At 48.6% G+C, this 16786-nt stretch overlaps 1 protein-coding gene across 3 annotated transcripts in view; it reads right to left on the bottom strand.

Moving 5' to 3' along the window:
• Positions 1–16786, bottom strand: part of NKAIN4 (sodium/potassium transporting ATPase interacting 4) — a 50657-nt gene that overhangs the window by 18184 nt on the left and 15687 nt on the right. For all 3 annotated transcript variants that reach the window (XR_005603487.1, XM_039563595.1, XM_039563594.1), the window contains exons 2-3: positions 7795–7932; positions 7189–7269 (exon numbers count right to left, since the gene is read on the bottom strand). Coding sequence is in view for 2 of the 3 variants with exons in the window: in XM_039563595.1 (XP_039419529.1) it covers positions 7189–7269; positions 7795–7932 (219 nt within the window). In the remaining variant the exon portion in view is untranslated. The remainder of the gene's footprint in view (positions 1–7188; positions 7270–7794; positions 7933–16786) is intronic.

Genomic DNA, 16786 nt, shown 5'->3' with positions numbered 1-16786 from the left:
ATCGCCTACCCGTTACTAAAGGTTTTAGCACCTATCCATAAACTATTTCACACTGCTCATGCCAGAGTCCTGCACAGTCCCAGGAGGAAAGCAGTGGCTCCCAGAACAGCAGCAGTCAGAGCTTGGGATATTCACACTTCCCGACATGGAAAACCTCACATGGCAGCTCCTTTGTGTCAGCTCCCCGTAGAGTCAAAAGGAAAAACAGATTCAGAGCAGCTTATCCAAGCCCCTGCTCCAAACTACCCTCCGGAGACGGGGCCTGTCTCCACAGCCAACACAGGAGCCAAGCCAGGCAGTCCTGCAGATATAAAACATGGACACAGAAAAGCATATCCAGGGCCAAACTCGAGTCACAGGGGCAGGAATCTGAATGCCAGCCAGAGAACCAGTGACCAGTCACCAAGCGCCCCACTCCGCACCCTGCGTGGGGACCCTCCATCCACCACAGACACCCAAAACCAGCCCACAGAGCCCTTGCTCAAATCTGCTGCAGGAAGCACGTGCTGAGAAATGTGGACAATTAAGTGAGAAGACAGCTGCCAAGCTCCTGACATAATCACCGCAGCAGATGGCATGTGCTTCACAGGAGATGGAGGAGGGCACGGAGATGCAGTGTGGCACCGGGGCAAAAGCAGCCGGAATAGCAAAGACGATAGGGAAAACTCCATTAACAGCTGGGAGTTCAGCCCTCTCCTGGGCTTCACCCTTCAGTGGCCCACAGATAGCTCACAAAGTCACCAAAACACAGCTTTTCTGCAAAGCTTGTTCTTCTTCCCCCAAGTTTGCATGTTCTGAGGCTCATGGATTTTCCCCAGCCAAAGCTTTTTTTCCTGGAGACAGCCAGCCCTCCAAGTGGCTGGGCTCTTCTCCCTCTCGCAAGCCACTCACTGCTTTGGTTGGGGAAAGAAACAATCATCTTTCTCAAAAAACAAAACAACCCTCACCAACAATCATCTTTCTCAAAAAACAAAACAAACCCTCACCATCAAACAAACAAATCAACAGAAAAAAACCCCAAACCAACCAAGAAAGCCCCCAGCTGAATTCCTGTTTCTTTGCCTGGGGCTCCCCCCAATTAGCACAGAACCAAAGCTGTTCCCCAGGGCACCACAGGATCCACTCTCAACCTCAGTCCCCAGGGCTTCCCTCTCCCAGCTCACAGATGGTGCCTTCCCAAACCTTCTGCCTCACTGATGCAGACAGACCCCTCAGTGTCTTCTCTGCTCCTTACAGAGGCATCAGTGTCAGTCTGGCAAAGTAAGAAACAGGCTGCTCTCCTTCTAGAATCTCCCTTTTGTCAGCCCTCAGAGATTTGGCTCTGGCTTAACTTTGCTGCAGAAGCTGAACTTGCTTGTAAATTCAGCCTGGAAAAGCAGAACAGGAGTGGCCGGAGGTGGGCAGGTGGAGGAACAGGAGGTCCTAACCAGCACTCACTGTTCTTTGCCTGCAATCACACTCCAGCTCTGAGCAAAAAAAAAAAAAATTAAAAAAAAAAAAAAAAATTAAAAAGTTATACATCAGTGAAGAGCAGATTGGAAAAACTGAGCACATTTGGATTCTAAAAGCGCCACAACGCCTCGAACTCATGAGCCATCCATCTCTCAGATGTGAAGTGAATACCGATTGCTCACTGGGATTACGGAATGTCCCTGTGTTCAGAGCCACCTTCCTGAACCAGCATCTGTTTGGAGCACGAGGGCAGCACGAACGAGAGCTGTTCCTTTGCCCGTGTCCTGGCTGGATGCCCTCGGGGGATACCTGTGTGACGGGGCACGGTAAAAAAAGCACTCAAGAAAATCCCTTAATTGACCTCCCGTTGCTCAGAATTGAGCTTGCTGGGAGACTACGAAAACAACTCCAGGATGTCTCCTGTGGTTTGCCAGCTGCGTTTGTGAGAAGACAGTCGGAGAGAAGTGAAACCACGAATTAGAACAGCACACAAAAATCAGGAGAAAAGAACCAGTTTTAGGAAGGTTTAGGGAACAGCTGTTTGCCAAAAGCTTTCTGCGATGCATTTGAAATCTAAACGCATTGAAATGCTCCCAGAAGTGGAATGTGGGTTGGGAGATGTTGATCAGCCCCAGCAGTGAGCCAGCCCTGCTGCAGGGAGAGGGATCTGTGTGTGCCTGCCCTCCCCTCGTCTCTTGCCAAGGCAATCGCTGCCTCTTTAACCTCCGCCCTGGAGAGAAACCGGAGCCAGGAGCGATCCAAGCTCCTTCTCGCGAGCACGTTGAAGGCCAGCCGAAAACTCACATCTCACTCTGAACTGTTGTAGCACCTGGCTGCCACCCGTTTGCCACCAGGGTGAGAGGGAAGACAACAGCACTGAAACTGCAGCACCTACATTTCACAGAGCCTGTTTTCCCCACCGTGTCCCACGGGAAACTCACACCTACCTCCAACACCCACAGAGCCAGCTGCGTTCCTTTGCTAAAATAGCTTCCTGAAAGCTGTTCTGAAATTATTTTCTAAGGGGCACTATCAGAGATGGTTTTATTTCTTGTTGTTAACAGACTTCTGAACTGCCTCCCCCAAATTTCCTTAATTATCAGGCAAAACCACACTATGACAGCTCTGGAACAAACTGCACCTCGTTTGGGAGCCACCAGAGCTTGACAGAAGAATCACTTAAAATCTTTTTAGATGGAAACATGTCTTATTAAAATAGGAAATATAATGTTGATCTTTCAGACCTGTGTTCTGAGTAGCTGCATCACCTTGAGACACAGAAACACTCCCAGTGGCTCTCACTGCTTGGTGACAATGCCACAGCATTTAAAAGACAAATCCCAGGCTTCCAGGTTCTAAATTTAGACGGAGCTGAGGGACAGTTTTATGTACACATGCATTTATCCATCCTCCTCACAGCATTTTAACCAGGTACAAAGTCATCCCAAGATGCCATCCAGATTCTCTGAAATACAAATAACCCCCATCTGACTCACAAGGGCTGCTTCCATTGCAAGAGGAGATTTAGACCACCATGGCTCTGGATTCAGATCAAAGCAGTGCACAGACAAGAGAGAATATAAAGAAAGGATAAAAAAAAAAAAATTAGAAATCACCATTCAAGATGAATAATCCCAGAGGGAAAAGACAAAGGAATACATTGAAATACAGGACACCAATTCCTCAAACCTCTCTGAACATTTCTCAAGTACATGATGAAGAGTCAGTCAGCATGGCAGCTGGACAGACAGATGCTCATATGTCTTAACAGCAGGATTTTAATAATTAACTCAGACTGAGGGGTTGCAGGAGGGATGTGTTTCACGCTCGAGTAGACAGGGAGAAGCTTAACCTATTATTGCAAACACAGTCTGGAAACTTCAGAGCTAGCTCCCAGCAATTCACCTACCCAAGCAGCCACATGGACTCAGGGAAAAGAGGGAGATGGGAAAGGAGGAGGAACAGCAACCTGGAAATTCGGCTGTGAGCCCCACCACAGAGCAGTGGCACAGCACCTGGAGATGCTGCGTTCCCCCCACACGCTGCAAGTGTGCTCAGGACTACGAGCAGAGCAAGTCAGCAAGGCAACGCTGCCAAAAGCTGCTCAGAGACACATCACCACCTCCCTGCCAGTGCTGAGGAGCAGCCCTGCAAATCCAGGTTGCTCCAGCACTCGCCTGCTCACTGGCAAAGCACTTCCAGGAAAGCTGGCACAGGCTATGTGCTTGGGGAGGCCCTTCCAGCAGCAAGGGAAGTGCTGCCTTAGACACTTGTGCGGATCCACCTGTGTCTGGCCACCCAAGGAAGTTCTGCTGGGCCATATTTCACACTCTTACTCCTGCTAAGAAAAGATTCCAAGATAAAAAACCCTGGCAGGAGAGAAAGACAGAAATCAGGTCAGTTTAGCTCTTCCAAGAAGCGGGGAATAGATTCAGCAATCAGTAAAATGTATTTTCCTTTTCAATAAACAACTCGGTGTGACTAGTGATTGGTAGCTGGTTAGTAATTAATTACAACTCCCCTGAGCAGGGCTGACCAGAATAGCATCCTCAGGCATTCCATGGACAGGAGACATGGAATGGACATGCTGGAACAACCTGGAGGATAAAGGAGCACTTCAGGAAATGTGAAAGACAGGAGGAAAGAGAGGGTGAGAAGTGGTGGTGGACAACGCAGCAGAGGAAAGAGGCAGCAGAGATTACTCGGCAAGGGAAAGCAAACATCTAAATTGCACCTAAAGCCCTTATTCTACTGATGGCCTAAAGATTATAACTGAGAGATTGTCTCAACCCCTCTGCCAAATCACTCATGGGCTGACATGGGACCGTGGGAGCCCTGGCTTCTGTTCATCAAATCAGCCAGGCGCCCAAAGCAAGGGGGGCACAAGAACAAAGTCCCTACTCTTGTGAACAGCACTTCCCTGCTCCCATGCTGTATTCCTTCACCACTGTGAAAGCAGATCTAGGCAGCAGAGCACAAAGAATTATTTGCAACAAGTGCACATAACTGTTTCCTCATCTTTTCAATTCCCTGGGCTTTTCCTAAATTTGCTACATCGGAAACACTTGAATCCTTTCTCCCTTCTCACCCCACCTGAGTTATCACCTGCCTCAGTTGCACTGGGCTGTCATTACCAGGCACCAAGTTAACAAACTCCATTCTCTCGAGTTCCTTGCCCTTTCTGCATTCTGTCACTGTACATGAGCTGCTGACAGAGCTCATCCTGGCAGGCTGCCCTTGTCAGAACACAGCAGGGTGAGTGCAGGGCTGGCAGGAATGCTGCTCTCCCACTGCCCCAGGCTCACCAGCAATCACAGAGGAAACAGCACCTTGAAGACCACCTTCAGAGCTCTCAGCCCCTTAAGGGACTCACACAGGAGCACAACCCTGTCCAAGCACTCCCCAGTTTGTTCATGCTCAGTCTAATAGTTGATGAGTTAGTGTTTATCAGACCAGCTCCACCAGCCTCACTCCACCAAAGCTCTTCTTCCAATATTTGCAATTTCCCTGCCTACTGCCAGGCTCATGGTCAGCTTTGACTTCTTATCAGGACTAGAGGGCAGTCTCCTCCCGAGGGCCCTGGGGACACACAGAGGTACCTGCATCCCTGTGCCATCCACTCCCGGCTGACGCTGCCCTGCCCTTGCCCAACACTTGTACATCCAAGCCCAGATGTCCTTCCAGGGTCGGATCCCACGACTGAGATCAATAAAACACCAGCTGGCTTTAGATCAGGTTTCCAGAGATGCAGCAGGACAGCCCAGCCTGTGAAGCACCACAGTGTCCTACAGAAGCCTCAGCTCCTGCTTCAGGTGGATCTTTTGGTCTCCTGTGGAAGCGAAGATTTGTTTTGCCACTACAAAGCCCCAAATTACTTCAGTGAAAGTGGAGGAGGATGGAAAGCAGCATCATTAGTTTTCCTTACAAAACAGCTTTTTAAAGTGAAAATAACTCATTAAGAACAGAGGCAAGGCTGTCAACTACTTTACAGCCAAACAAGCACAAATTCTCTCTTGATTTTGCTGGTTGCCACTAAATGAACTAATTTCTCATTGCAGGCTGAGAGGGAAGTCCACTGAGTCAATTACAGCTTACACTGCAGCCCAGCTCTGCAAAAAATGTCCCCAGTCACAAGTGTCACCGTGTAGGCTAAATAAAGCCTCTCTGTGTGCTGGCTTGGCTGAAATGAGCTGCAGCACAGAGCAAGGTTACCAGGTGAAGCTCCTCTGTGGTACAAAAAAGGGGGTTTGTAGTGCTGTTTGAATTGCAGAACAGCAACCCAACGTGTTGCAGGGCAGGTTGGGATTAGCAAACACGAGTATCCAGCTGGCTGGAAGCAAACACTGGCTCTCAGAGAAGCTCCCAGAGCAGTTTATCAAGCCAAAATTTTCTCTGCGGAAGGGAGCATTTAAATAGTTACATAAAGTTCTTTTTTTTTTAGTTGGTCTCAGCCAACATGGAGATCATCTCAGGCTGAGATTTCAGACCATGAATAATCACTGGTTTGGGCAAGAACTCCCTCAAAGTTTCTGGAGATAACTGAGAGGGGAAACAAAGACAAATAGAGACATTAGGAAGCTACATTTTCTTATCTGCAAAGGATTTAGGCTGCCACTCCTGACCTGCTGTAGGCCTGATAAAACCACAGGGCAATTCCAATTATGACTGCAACTCCAGTGCCTGACCTGGGAATTTAGGCCAGATGTGGAGTGCTCTGGAATGAACCTGCATCCTACAATCACTCCGAGTCTGCTGTGCTCCAGCAACACTCATAATTCATTGCTTACAGCCCAGGCTTAATTTAGGGCCTGCCTCCCATTTTTATTATTTCTGACTCACCTCTCATTAGGCAGACAGCAACACTCTGCTAATCTAGTCTTCAAAGAGCTTTGCATATTAACTCACAACACCCTGGCCAGCAGCCATGAGTAGCTACCACTGTATTTAAGAAGGAGGAATTAAGGCAGGGAAGCCACATCCTGAGGAGATGTGCCAGATCCCTCTGGGGAGGGATGTTCTGTGTTCAGCAGAGAAAGGAGCCTCTCCCCAAAGGTACAACAGGAAATATTTTGCTTGGTGTGGTAACAACCAGGTATTTATCCCTGCTGCTGAAGTGCAGCAAGTCTTCAGCAGGACTGGGAGGCACAAAAATATCAAGAGCTGGTCAAGTATAGAGTTCCAGCAAAGTCCTTGGTTCAGGTCAACCCAGCCAGACCCTGCTGCAGCCCTTCCCTGGGACAGGCTGGCAGAAAGGCCACACTCAGTGCTGCATGAGGGCCCTCCCCTCCATCACACACCTCTGTGCCAAGGTGGTCTCAGATCCCAAGAGGATCAGCTGCAATCTGGTTATCTCCTAGCCCTCCTCAGCCACCTCTGCATCGTGGCTGGGAACTGGCCCTCACACCCCCTTCTCCTCTCAGGATGGCTCTGCTGCCAGGCCTGCTCTAACCTTTGGAAAGCAAATGCACTCTACCTACTGTGAGGGCAGGGTTTATTCCAGCTACCACCTGCACCAGCCAACAAAGAGCTCCAGAAATCAGTAGTGGCTCAGTTTTCCATACAAGCAGCAGCATCCCCCATCCTTGCTAAAACAGCCCTCTCCACAGGCAGGAGAGCAGGACCTACTCCCAGGCAGCCCACACCCCTCACCTCAACCATCCCAGCCCTCACCTCCCCACTCAGCTCCATCCCCTTGGCTGCAAAGCCTGGGCACTCACCCATCCAGCTCTCACTCACCTTGGAGAGCCCTCCCACTTCTAAGTAAAAGCAGATGATGAAGATGTTCCAGGTGACCCAGATTGCAGTCCAGATGGCATACTGGAAGGGAGTGGAGTTGGGGAGAGACAAGCAATAAACATTAGGAAGTCACTGGAATTAGTGTATATATATATTTATTCATTTATATAGATACATATGTGCTCTAGCTGGGGGCAGTGGAATGCCCTGAGTCAGCACTGAGCTGCTTTTTCTCTTCCTCTGTTTGTTTTTCATATTCAGATGCTCTCTTGCCTGATAAGACACACAGGGGCAGGAGCCTGGAGGGATGGAAGAGCTTCTGTGCTGCATTTGTCCAGCCCCTCACCCTCCCTCTCTGCTGGGCAGCGTTTGGGCAGTGTTACCTTAGCACCAGTAAGAATTATCTGAAACCTTCCAAGTTTGGCACAAGCACAGCTCACCAGCAGTGTGTTCCTGAGCACAGCCAGGCACCTCCTGCTAAAGCAGCGTGCAGGGCTCGTGCCTGATCTCCCAGGGGCTTTACTCTGTCCCCCAGCACGCCCCACATGCCATGGGAGTGCAGGCTGGGACAGGTTCTGGGTGCTGGGAACAAAAGGTGCTACTCACCACCACGATGTAGCGAGGTCTGTACTGGATGGTGCCGAACAGCCCCAGGATAACGATGATGATGTGCAGGAAGTTGGCAAGGATGGGGGCCCACTGGTATCCCAGGAAGTCAAACACTTGCCTCTCTAGTGCAGCAAGCTGGAAGGGAGAAGGAAAAGGAGAGTTACAGCTTCTGCACCCACAGTGTTTGTTCTTAAGGTTTTGACACGCTCCCTGAGCACATCTCTGCGGCAGCTGAGGGTGGGACTCTGCCCCGAAGCAATTTGCTGCCTATGAACCAGGTCAGGAGGACACAAGGCTTGTTTACACATCCCCCTTCCCCTCTGGTCTCATCCCAGCTCCTCTGATGGCTGAGCTCCAGTGCTGTGTGGGGCATTCCTCTGTGGTGTGCACTCTGGGGAGGTGGCTCTGGCAGAGGACAGAGGGGAGCAGCAGGATGGTAACATCTTAAATGTTGAACGTGAAATACATTCACAAAAACATCAGTGTAACTTTCCAGAGCTCATTTGTCAGAGCCTTCAACATCACTCCATCACTCCTGACACCTCTTATTTTTCTGCTCTCCAGCACATATCCATCAAAGTAAGGGAGAGGAAGAAACTCTCTCCTCCACCTTCGCCCCTCAGAAAATGCTGCTACCAGTAAGGAAATTCTGCAAACACATCAGTTTCCCAGGACAGGCTGTGTTCCTCTCCAGCACTAATAACATGGTTCAAGGCTAGTACTGTGTTCTAGACATAAAACTCCATTACTGTGGAAGTGCTGGGGCTGATTTTCAAACCACATTTGCATAAAGATGTGCTTTTTACCTGTAGCCATCATGTGTGTATCAGACATCATCTGGTCCCCTGGCCCTGAGCCTCTGCAGCTGAAAGAGTACAATGGACATGCAATTGCCTGCTGGCCTTTGCATGCCCACAGCCTTTAAATGATATATCTATAGGAGAAATCATAAGTGTAGGGGGAAAAACTGTTAGTGCAGGTTTTTTGCCTGTGTCCAGCCTTGCATGGAGAGATCTTCTCTTGTTTTTGTCTTCACTAACACAGTGCAAGCCCCTCCACGGACCTGTGTCTTCCCTGTCAGTATAAGATTTGAAAGTATGTTTAATTATCACAGTAGTCCACTGGGATTGCACTATGACATTTCATATTTATTTTTGCCTACATAAATCATTACAGTTTACTATCGACAGTCAATATTAATTTAACTCCTAATCAGGCATTAACCATGGGTAATCCTGGTCTGCTGTGAGTAATCAGCTATGTGACACCTTTTCCTGGCTGGGATCTAAGCACCAGGGCTCTGTGATGGCTTAAAGAATTAAGGATGTGAGTGGCTGCAGGTGCCACTCAAGCCCCATGATGAGGGAAGCCACATCTATTAAATGGCCATTATTCCTCCTTCTTCCTGGCTCAGTGGGGAAGTTGTCTTCACACCTCTCTTGGGCTAGGAAGGTATTGCAGTTCCCAACGCTACTTTGAAAGTTCAATAAAAATCTGTATTTCAAAGAAATCTGTGGTTAAGGGCAATCAGTCAGGGAGGGGGTGAGCAGCTTTCCCTCTACGGTATCTTATTCCCAAGCAAAGAGGGACAGAGAAATGGGGAAGGAATGGAGGAAGGTATCAAATCTCTCTTCTGCCAAATAATCTTCCCTTAGAAGCAACACCCTCTGCCCTCCTCTGATCCCTCTGAACCACCTGGAAGATGCTGTGGCCACGCACGGGGCTCTGGAGCTGCAGTGGGGCAAGTGCTGCTCCCCCCAGCACAGCAGCTCTGCCGCGCCCCCTCAGAAACAGCAGCCACAGGTTAAACGCTTAATCCTTCAGGAGGGGATTAACGCACGTACCTTAACGATATTGGGAAATTTGGGATCCTGACTGGCTGGCAACGGGCCACTTGACTGTGACCACTTCATCCAATCAGGCATTTAATTGGCTTTGTGTGTTCCAGGAGGAGCGTGTGCCGTGAGAGCCTCGCTCAGCCCGGGGACACAATGGGGGTGTCCGCTGAGGTAACGCCTGCTCAGCTTCGCCTCTTGCCTTCAGGCTCTGAAAATCAGGATAAACACAGATCCCTTCTACCCATGCCTTCTGCGTTCTCCCACTCCAGAATCAGGGCAATCCATGTCTGGAGAAGTGTTTTCTTCTCCACTCTACTCCATGCGGATTTGCTGTTAGGGCTGTATGGAAAGGGGAAAGCTTGTCCTTCCACTGCTTGTGATGTTTCCTGGTTTGTTTGGACCAGGAAAGAGACTGGGCTGTGAAGTGACAGATAAACAACCACCCTGGAGATGGACCTGCCAATCTACACAACTTTAGATTTGGGCACAGCTCCTTGAGAAGTCTCTGAATTTTTTCCCATAATCCCAAAAATTATCTTCACACCGTACTTCCTTCTCCCTCACCTTCCTTGTCTCCAGGTTCTTTCCATCCCGATTTGCTTTCTTTTGCCACTTTCCTTGCATTATTAAACTGGTTTTGTGTACCTGGGAGCTGCAGGAGTGACTCAGCTGGTCCAGAGATGGGCTGTGCCCATTTGCTGTCTCGGGGAAGGAGAGGGGGTGTGGGATGTGCGAGCTCACACAAGCTGTTTCTTCATTTATAAAAATAAAATTACAATTTGCTGTAAAATGTGTTGGTGACAAGCAAATGCTACTGATGAAACTCCAACACTGTGTTAGTGACAGGCAAGGAGTGAGTTTGTGCTGCAATTGGAAATGCAGCCTGGAGTTATCCTGGGCTTCCCCCTGTTCCCTCAGGAACCTACCATAATTAGGGAAATATTTGCTGAAAACAAATTGATAAACAACCATTTCACTCATTACACTCCAGGTCTGTGTGCACGGCTTACCCACAAGATGCTGCTGAGATTTGCAGGTAAACAGGGCTGATGTTTGGGCTAAGTTGGCCTTGATTTGGGGTTGGGATGTGAAGAATGTCACAGTGCCCTTCAGTCCTGGTCCCTCCAGTCCTGCTCAGAGATGGCAGGGTCAGGGTTTGCCCTGATCTATCTGTCCCCTCGTACTAAACCCCTCTGGCTGCCTCTGGCTGAGCAGGGAAATGCCATCTTTCTCTTGTGCTGCCAAGTTTGTGCAGAGCAATATCCTCACTGTGGTGTTCCTTACAATGATTCACACTGTCCTATTGAGAAAGCCTATTATATTCCAGAGATACTGGTTGTAAAGAGGAATGTCACAGATTGTGGCACAGGTTTCAACCCACTCAAAACTGACAGGACCTTTCCATCAGGGAGGATAAATTTTTCTTCTTTATGACTATTCTTATTAAAACCAGGATTCCTTCTGCTCCTTTTGCTTCTCTTACCCATAGTATATTTTTGCCTTTCATTCTTTAAATTAAATGATTTATTGCAGCACTAAAATCAGAAGAGTTGTGGCAGAATTTTCTCTCCTGAAATAGACCACATTTCTGCTGATCTGAGCGAAACTGGAATAGCAAATAACCACGTGAAGCAATTGTTAGCCAGGCAGACAACACCACCAAAGCTCTCTCTTGGGCCATCATTCATTTACACAGCTGGGGAAGATATGAAAGGCAGAGGGATGTTCTGCAGCTGATGGAGCCCATCCCACAGCTCACACACAGAGAGCTCTGGTCATGCTCAGGGGCATCACACCATAAAACTTCTCCAGAGAGGGAAGCTGTACCTGAGCTGGAGGGGTGCCCATTGCAGAATAGGAAAATGGTCTTAGAAAACATCTCAAAATGTGGGACAGTTTCTCACTGGGGGGTTCAAGCCATTCCAGTTGTGTTTCCAATGGCTGTGGCAGGACAGTGTCACTGGCAGGTGTTGCTGCCAGCAGGACACTCTGAGCTGGTTCAGCGTGGGCTGGGGGTGCTTGTTTAAATTCTAGCCCCTCAAATCTTTTCTATCCCCTCAACTTTGTCTTCTGTTGCTCCTCTCCTGCTGATAACGCTGGAGAGCCCAACCTGTTCCCTCGTGCCCCCACACTGCTGAGGAGGAAAGGATGCTGCTGAACAGTCAGGTGCCTGTAATTCCTTAACTCCCTGTCCTTTATAGCCTACTGTCAAAGCCATGCTATCAACTAGAGTTGCTCTTCTTAATTTATTAAGCTTTTAAAGCCTTTAATCTTATTTGGTTTGTATCTGTGTCTTTCACTGCATTTCTGAAATCAATTGGTACACAAAAGAAAAAATATCAGTCTCAAGACATGTTGGCATGACTGGTACAGACACAGGAAAGGTGCTCAGAAAACCCCACAACAGGTACAGTCACACATCCATTTGTATCTGTTCCTGTAAGCAAACCTGCTTTTAACCTTTCCAAGCTCAGCTTTAATAAGAGATTTATTTTTAAAATGAAACATTAGAAATAAATATCCAAGTGTACAATAAAGGGAACAAATGGGAAAGGCTGATCCCACTGCAGAAAAAAAAAAAAAAACAACAACAAAAAAGAGAAGAAAAAATGTTTTACCCAGAAACCCAGGCAATTTTCCACTTGACCTATAAGAAAACAACCTGAAAACTCCTTTGCTACTCCTTGTCTCTCACTGCTGTGAGGACACAGCCCCACAGACTGCTCCAGCTCCTGCTCCTGCTCCTCCTCCTACAGCTTCAGCTGGGACAAAATCTGCCACGTAACCCCCTGTCTGTCCTTTCTCTCCAGCCTGAACCCAGCAAGAGCCTCAGCTGCAGCCCTGGGTCCCCACTGCACAGCTGGGATGATGTTCTGGGCTCCTGGCTGATCCCAATGCCCTGATCCAGGGCTTGATTTCCTGCCAAGTGGCTTCGCTTTTTAAGAAGATGCTCTTTCTTTGTCTGCTGTGCAAACACCATCGGAGCTTTCACTGGAAAAGGTCACGGGCCTTTTCTTGAGGAAAAACTTGCACTGGTTTCCTGAGATATTTTGGCCATGCAATGTGGTGGCTCAAGCTCAGGGCAAAGTCTCAGTGCTGCTAGCCCTGTGAGACACCACACAAGGATGGAAATTTAGGTCCTGCTACCTGAAACAGCAGGAAGAAATTAAAAAGTCTCAGATTGTATAATTTGAAAAATATATCTATTTAGATATTGAACACAAATATCTCTTCTTTTTGGTTCTTCCACACGGTTTAAGTTTGGGAATACTAAACACCTGTCTGCTGTTGATGATGATGATGATTATTATTATTATTACTATTATTATAAATGTATTGGTATTATTGTGATATAATATGCAATTATACACATCTTTCTATGTAATTGCTTTGACTTTGTAAATACTGGGACAATGCTAGATCTAAAGAATCCTAAACTTAAGCTGCTGGGTGCTGAAACTATCGGCAGTGAGCAAAAAATTCCCTCCTGTGCCAGTGTGTATTCAAGGTGGAGAAGATTCTGTGAGTAGAAAAACAATTAAACAGTAAGTCTGCTTTTACCACAGTGGCTGCATTTCTAAATAAATATGAGTGCTTGCAGTAGTAATTAAGTTTATCTGAAAAAGCAGCTCACTGAGCCATTACTTCCCATCCCCAAATGGAAGGGCTCGTTCTGCGAGGTGCCACATCGTTGTCTCTCCCAAAGTCAGCGTCTCTCGTGCTCACACCCGCTGCATTCATGAAATCTCATTTCTCTTCAGTAAGTGTTGTCAAGGAAACCTTCCTTGGGGCCTTGTGATCCACAGCTCCTTTCCCAGCATCCCTCTCCCAACCACAGAGGTCAAGAGAGTAATTGCACAGGAGGTCTCTGTTTGTCACTGGCTCTCTCAGGCATCTTTGGTCACTCTGGCCACGGGGTACAATGCGCTCCATTCTCTGCTCCCCTGGTCTGTTTTCTCCCCAGCAGCTGCTGAAACCCCTTCTATTCACACAGACATTAGAGAGGCCTCCAACAGCAGAGCTGATACCTTGAAGTCATTTATATTTCAGAAGAAAACTGGTCACTGTGCTGGCCTGGAGGACCTGCCAAAGGGCCCCACGGGGCAGCAGGAAAAGTCCCCACCACAATCCCGCACCAGGTCACTCCCTGCAGCAGGGCCTGGCTGCTGCTGGGCATCACTCTCCAGCAAACCCTACTCTTAGGCTCCTTGTGCCACATCCAAGGATCAGGACTTCTCCCAGCCCAGAACCATCCTGGGCAGAGCCTGGGCAGGTGTAACACCCTCCCTGCGGTTTGTCACAACTGCTGCTGAAGACTGGAGCATCCTGCTGTTAAACATCCCAGTGCTGAGCCCTCACCTCCTCATTCCCCCTGGCCTGGCACCTCTGAGCTCTGAGTTCACCCCTCCCAGCATAATTTTGTGTGTGGGCAGTGATGGTCTCAGAAGTGCCACTGCTGTGACCTTGAGCCCTGAGCTTTCTGCTGCCAAAGCCACCCAGAAACATCCAAGCTGCAAAGATATGTCATTATTCAGTACCACATGCCCAAATGCTGCTTAGCATTCCAGGGAAGGCACAATCAGGCTAAACATAAGGGATGAGACTGGCACTGAGCAGTGCAGAAGGCTGTTTGTGTCTGGAGCTGAGGCTCTGGCTTCAGAGGGACTGAGGTTTCCTAAGAACATCTCGTAGAGCAACCAGCCCTGCTCAGCTGAAGACACGGGCCATGCACAAGAATTCACAGAATCATGGAATCCTTTAGGTTGGAAAAGCCTTCTAAGATCATGGAGTCAAACTATTCCCTCAGCACTGACAAGCCCAACACTCAACTACGTCCCCAGGTGCCACATTTGAACGTCTTTCAAATCCCCCCCAGAATGGTGACTCCAACACTGCCCCGTGCAACCTGTGCCAGGGCTTAACAGCCCTTTTGGTGAAGAAATTGTTCCTCATATCCACTCTAAACCTCCCCTGGAACAATTTGAGGCACACATCCAGGCAAACCTCTTAAGCCTTTTTACTCCAAGTGTTGGATTGTGCCACGGAACTGGCAGAACACCAGGAGCTGGCAGTACTTTTTCTAGCAAGACACCACAGCCCATGGTCCCTTCCACATGGCATCCATAGGTGCCCTCTCCTGCCCCAAAACCTTGCCAGCAGGGTGGTCAGCAGGACAGTGAATTAACTGCTCCCACATAATGCTGCAGAGGTGAGAAGAGGTTGCCCAGCACTGAGGTTCTGAATGATGCTCGGAATCCAGCTCCTGGGAAAAAGACTGCTTCCTAGGAGGAATACTTCAGAAAAATATTGCTCTGGATTGCCTAAACTTCTCCCACATCAGCGTCAGTCACTTGCCTGGTGAGGATTGTGCTCTGTATAGCCCTCACAGCCTCTGGCCTGTTTGGTTTCCTGGACTCCATCTCCCCTTGGGGCTCAGACCCCAGGGATGCAGGCAGCATTGGATATGGGAGCTGCTCTGTTCCCTGTGCTCCTGCCTGTGTCTCCTGATGGCACCTCAGCTCTGCACACTGCTGTGATTGCTGATTGCTGAGAGCACCAATCAGGCTAAATTAATAAGCAAGTGCCTTTGTGATCCAGGCAGAAAAGCGCTCTGACAAACTTGTTTTATTTGCAACCTACATCAACACTCCAACCTACATTCCCCAAACATAATTAAATTAATCTGTTGTGCCCACAGTGTTCTTCCCTAACCCCCTGAATGTTTTTCTCCTCGCTGAGTTTCATGGCTCAGCTTTGGGTCTCCAGCTTTGGGACAGAGAGAGGAGGCACTGGGGTGAAGGGGATATGACTGTTTTCACAACAGACATAAAACCCAGTGAGTTTCTTCAACAAGTGCCTGACATTTTTGTCACCCAGATGCCCAGGTTCAGGCTCCACACTCCCGGCTCTCCCTCACCTGTTGAAGAACTTGCTGAGCTGTCTTATCCCACCTCATGCTGCTGATCATGGGCAAACATCCCAGCTGCCCCCCAAACAGCATCCTGGCGTGGCTGACAGCTTCAGCTCTGGGGGGAAACTTCTCCCACCAGGAGCACAAATTTCCCCGTTGCATGAAATAATACATATATTAAAAATGTGCCATTAACTCAGCAGCCATTTCCCTCTGGAGATCTGCTACCAGTTATGAACCCATCTAAACACTCCAAAGGCTGTGAGGCAGAGCAGTGCTGGAGATGAGCAGGAATTTAATTTTCTAATAGGGAGATTTATCCCCCACCAGCAGGGCATTACATTGTGTGATCCCTCTGCCTCTGCTCAGCCATGAAGGCTATCTGAAGTTCAGGCTCGTTCCCATTAGAAGGATGCAGGGGGAAAAAGTGAAAATACTTGAAAATTAGCCAAGGGGTTGTTGTGTTTAGGGAATGTAACCTAGATCCTTTTGACCTGCTATCCTAGGCATCATCTGCTTAGCTACCAGAGCAAGCTCTGCTGCTGGGGGGAGAAGGGAAACCATTGACAGGGCTGGCACAGAAGGCACAAGGCTGCCCTGAAGCACTGCTTGGGCCAGCACTGCCCAGCCTGTCAGCAGCCCTCCTGATGCAGCCCTCTGGAGTCTCCTGGGTGTGGGAGCAGCAGAGTGTGAAGAGCTCAGAGATCCCATGAACTCTCAAGTGTACTAGAAAGACTTCAAATTATTCAGGGGCCTGACCACAACTCGCACTGTATATAAAGCCCCTGAGACACCAGCTGGACTCACCCAGCTCAGAAAAAAATTCTCTCTTTGCTATTTTATGGGCTCTTACTACAAAGTGCAATTTTATTTTGCTGCTGTTCACCCCAAAGCTAAATTGCAGCTGCAAATACACCACTGGAGTTTCCCCAAGGGAGCAGTAACTCTTGCTTCAAGCTCAAAAAGCCAAGCTCAGTTTTCCCTCTGCCCTGTCCACACACAGCCTAAGAAAGACTCACTGTGACCAAGTGACACTGAGACCACCCCCTGCTTTTGGCTTTATGAACAAAAATGTTCACTTGGTGTCCCCTGCCAGTCTAATTCATGGCTGGCACCTGCAGCACTTTCTCTTCAGGAAGGGTCAGCTGCGGCCTGAGTGACAAAAATGCCTCCCTGAAGGCAAAACACCTGCAGAAAGCCACCTGAAGCCCTTTTTCTCATCCAGCAGAAGATGAGGATG

This window comes from Corvus cornix, chromosome 20 (genome assembly GCF_000738735.6).
Source record: "Corvus cornix cornix isolate S_Up_H32 chromosome 20, ASM73873v5, whole genome shotgun sequence".
NCBI classification, from domain to species: domain Eukaryota; kingdom Metazoa; phylum Chordata; class Aves; order Passeriformes; family Corvidae; genus Corvus; species Corvus cornix.
This window is presented reverse-complemented; position numbering and strand designations above follow the sequence as displayed.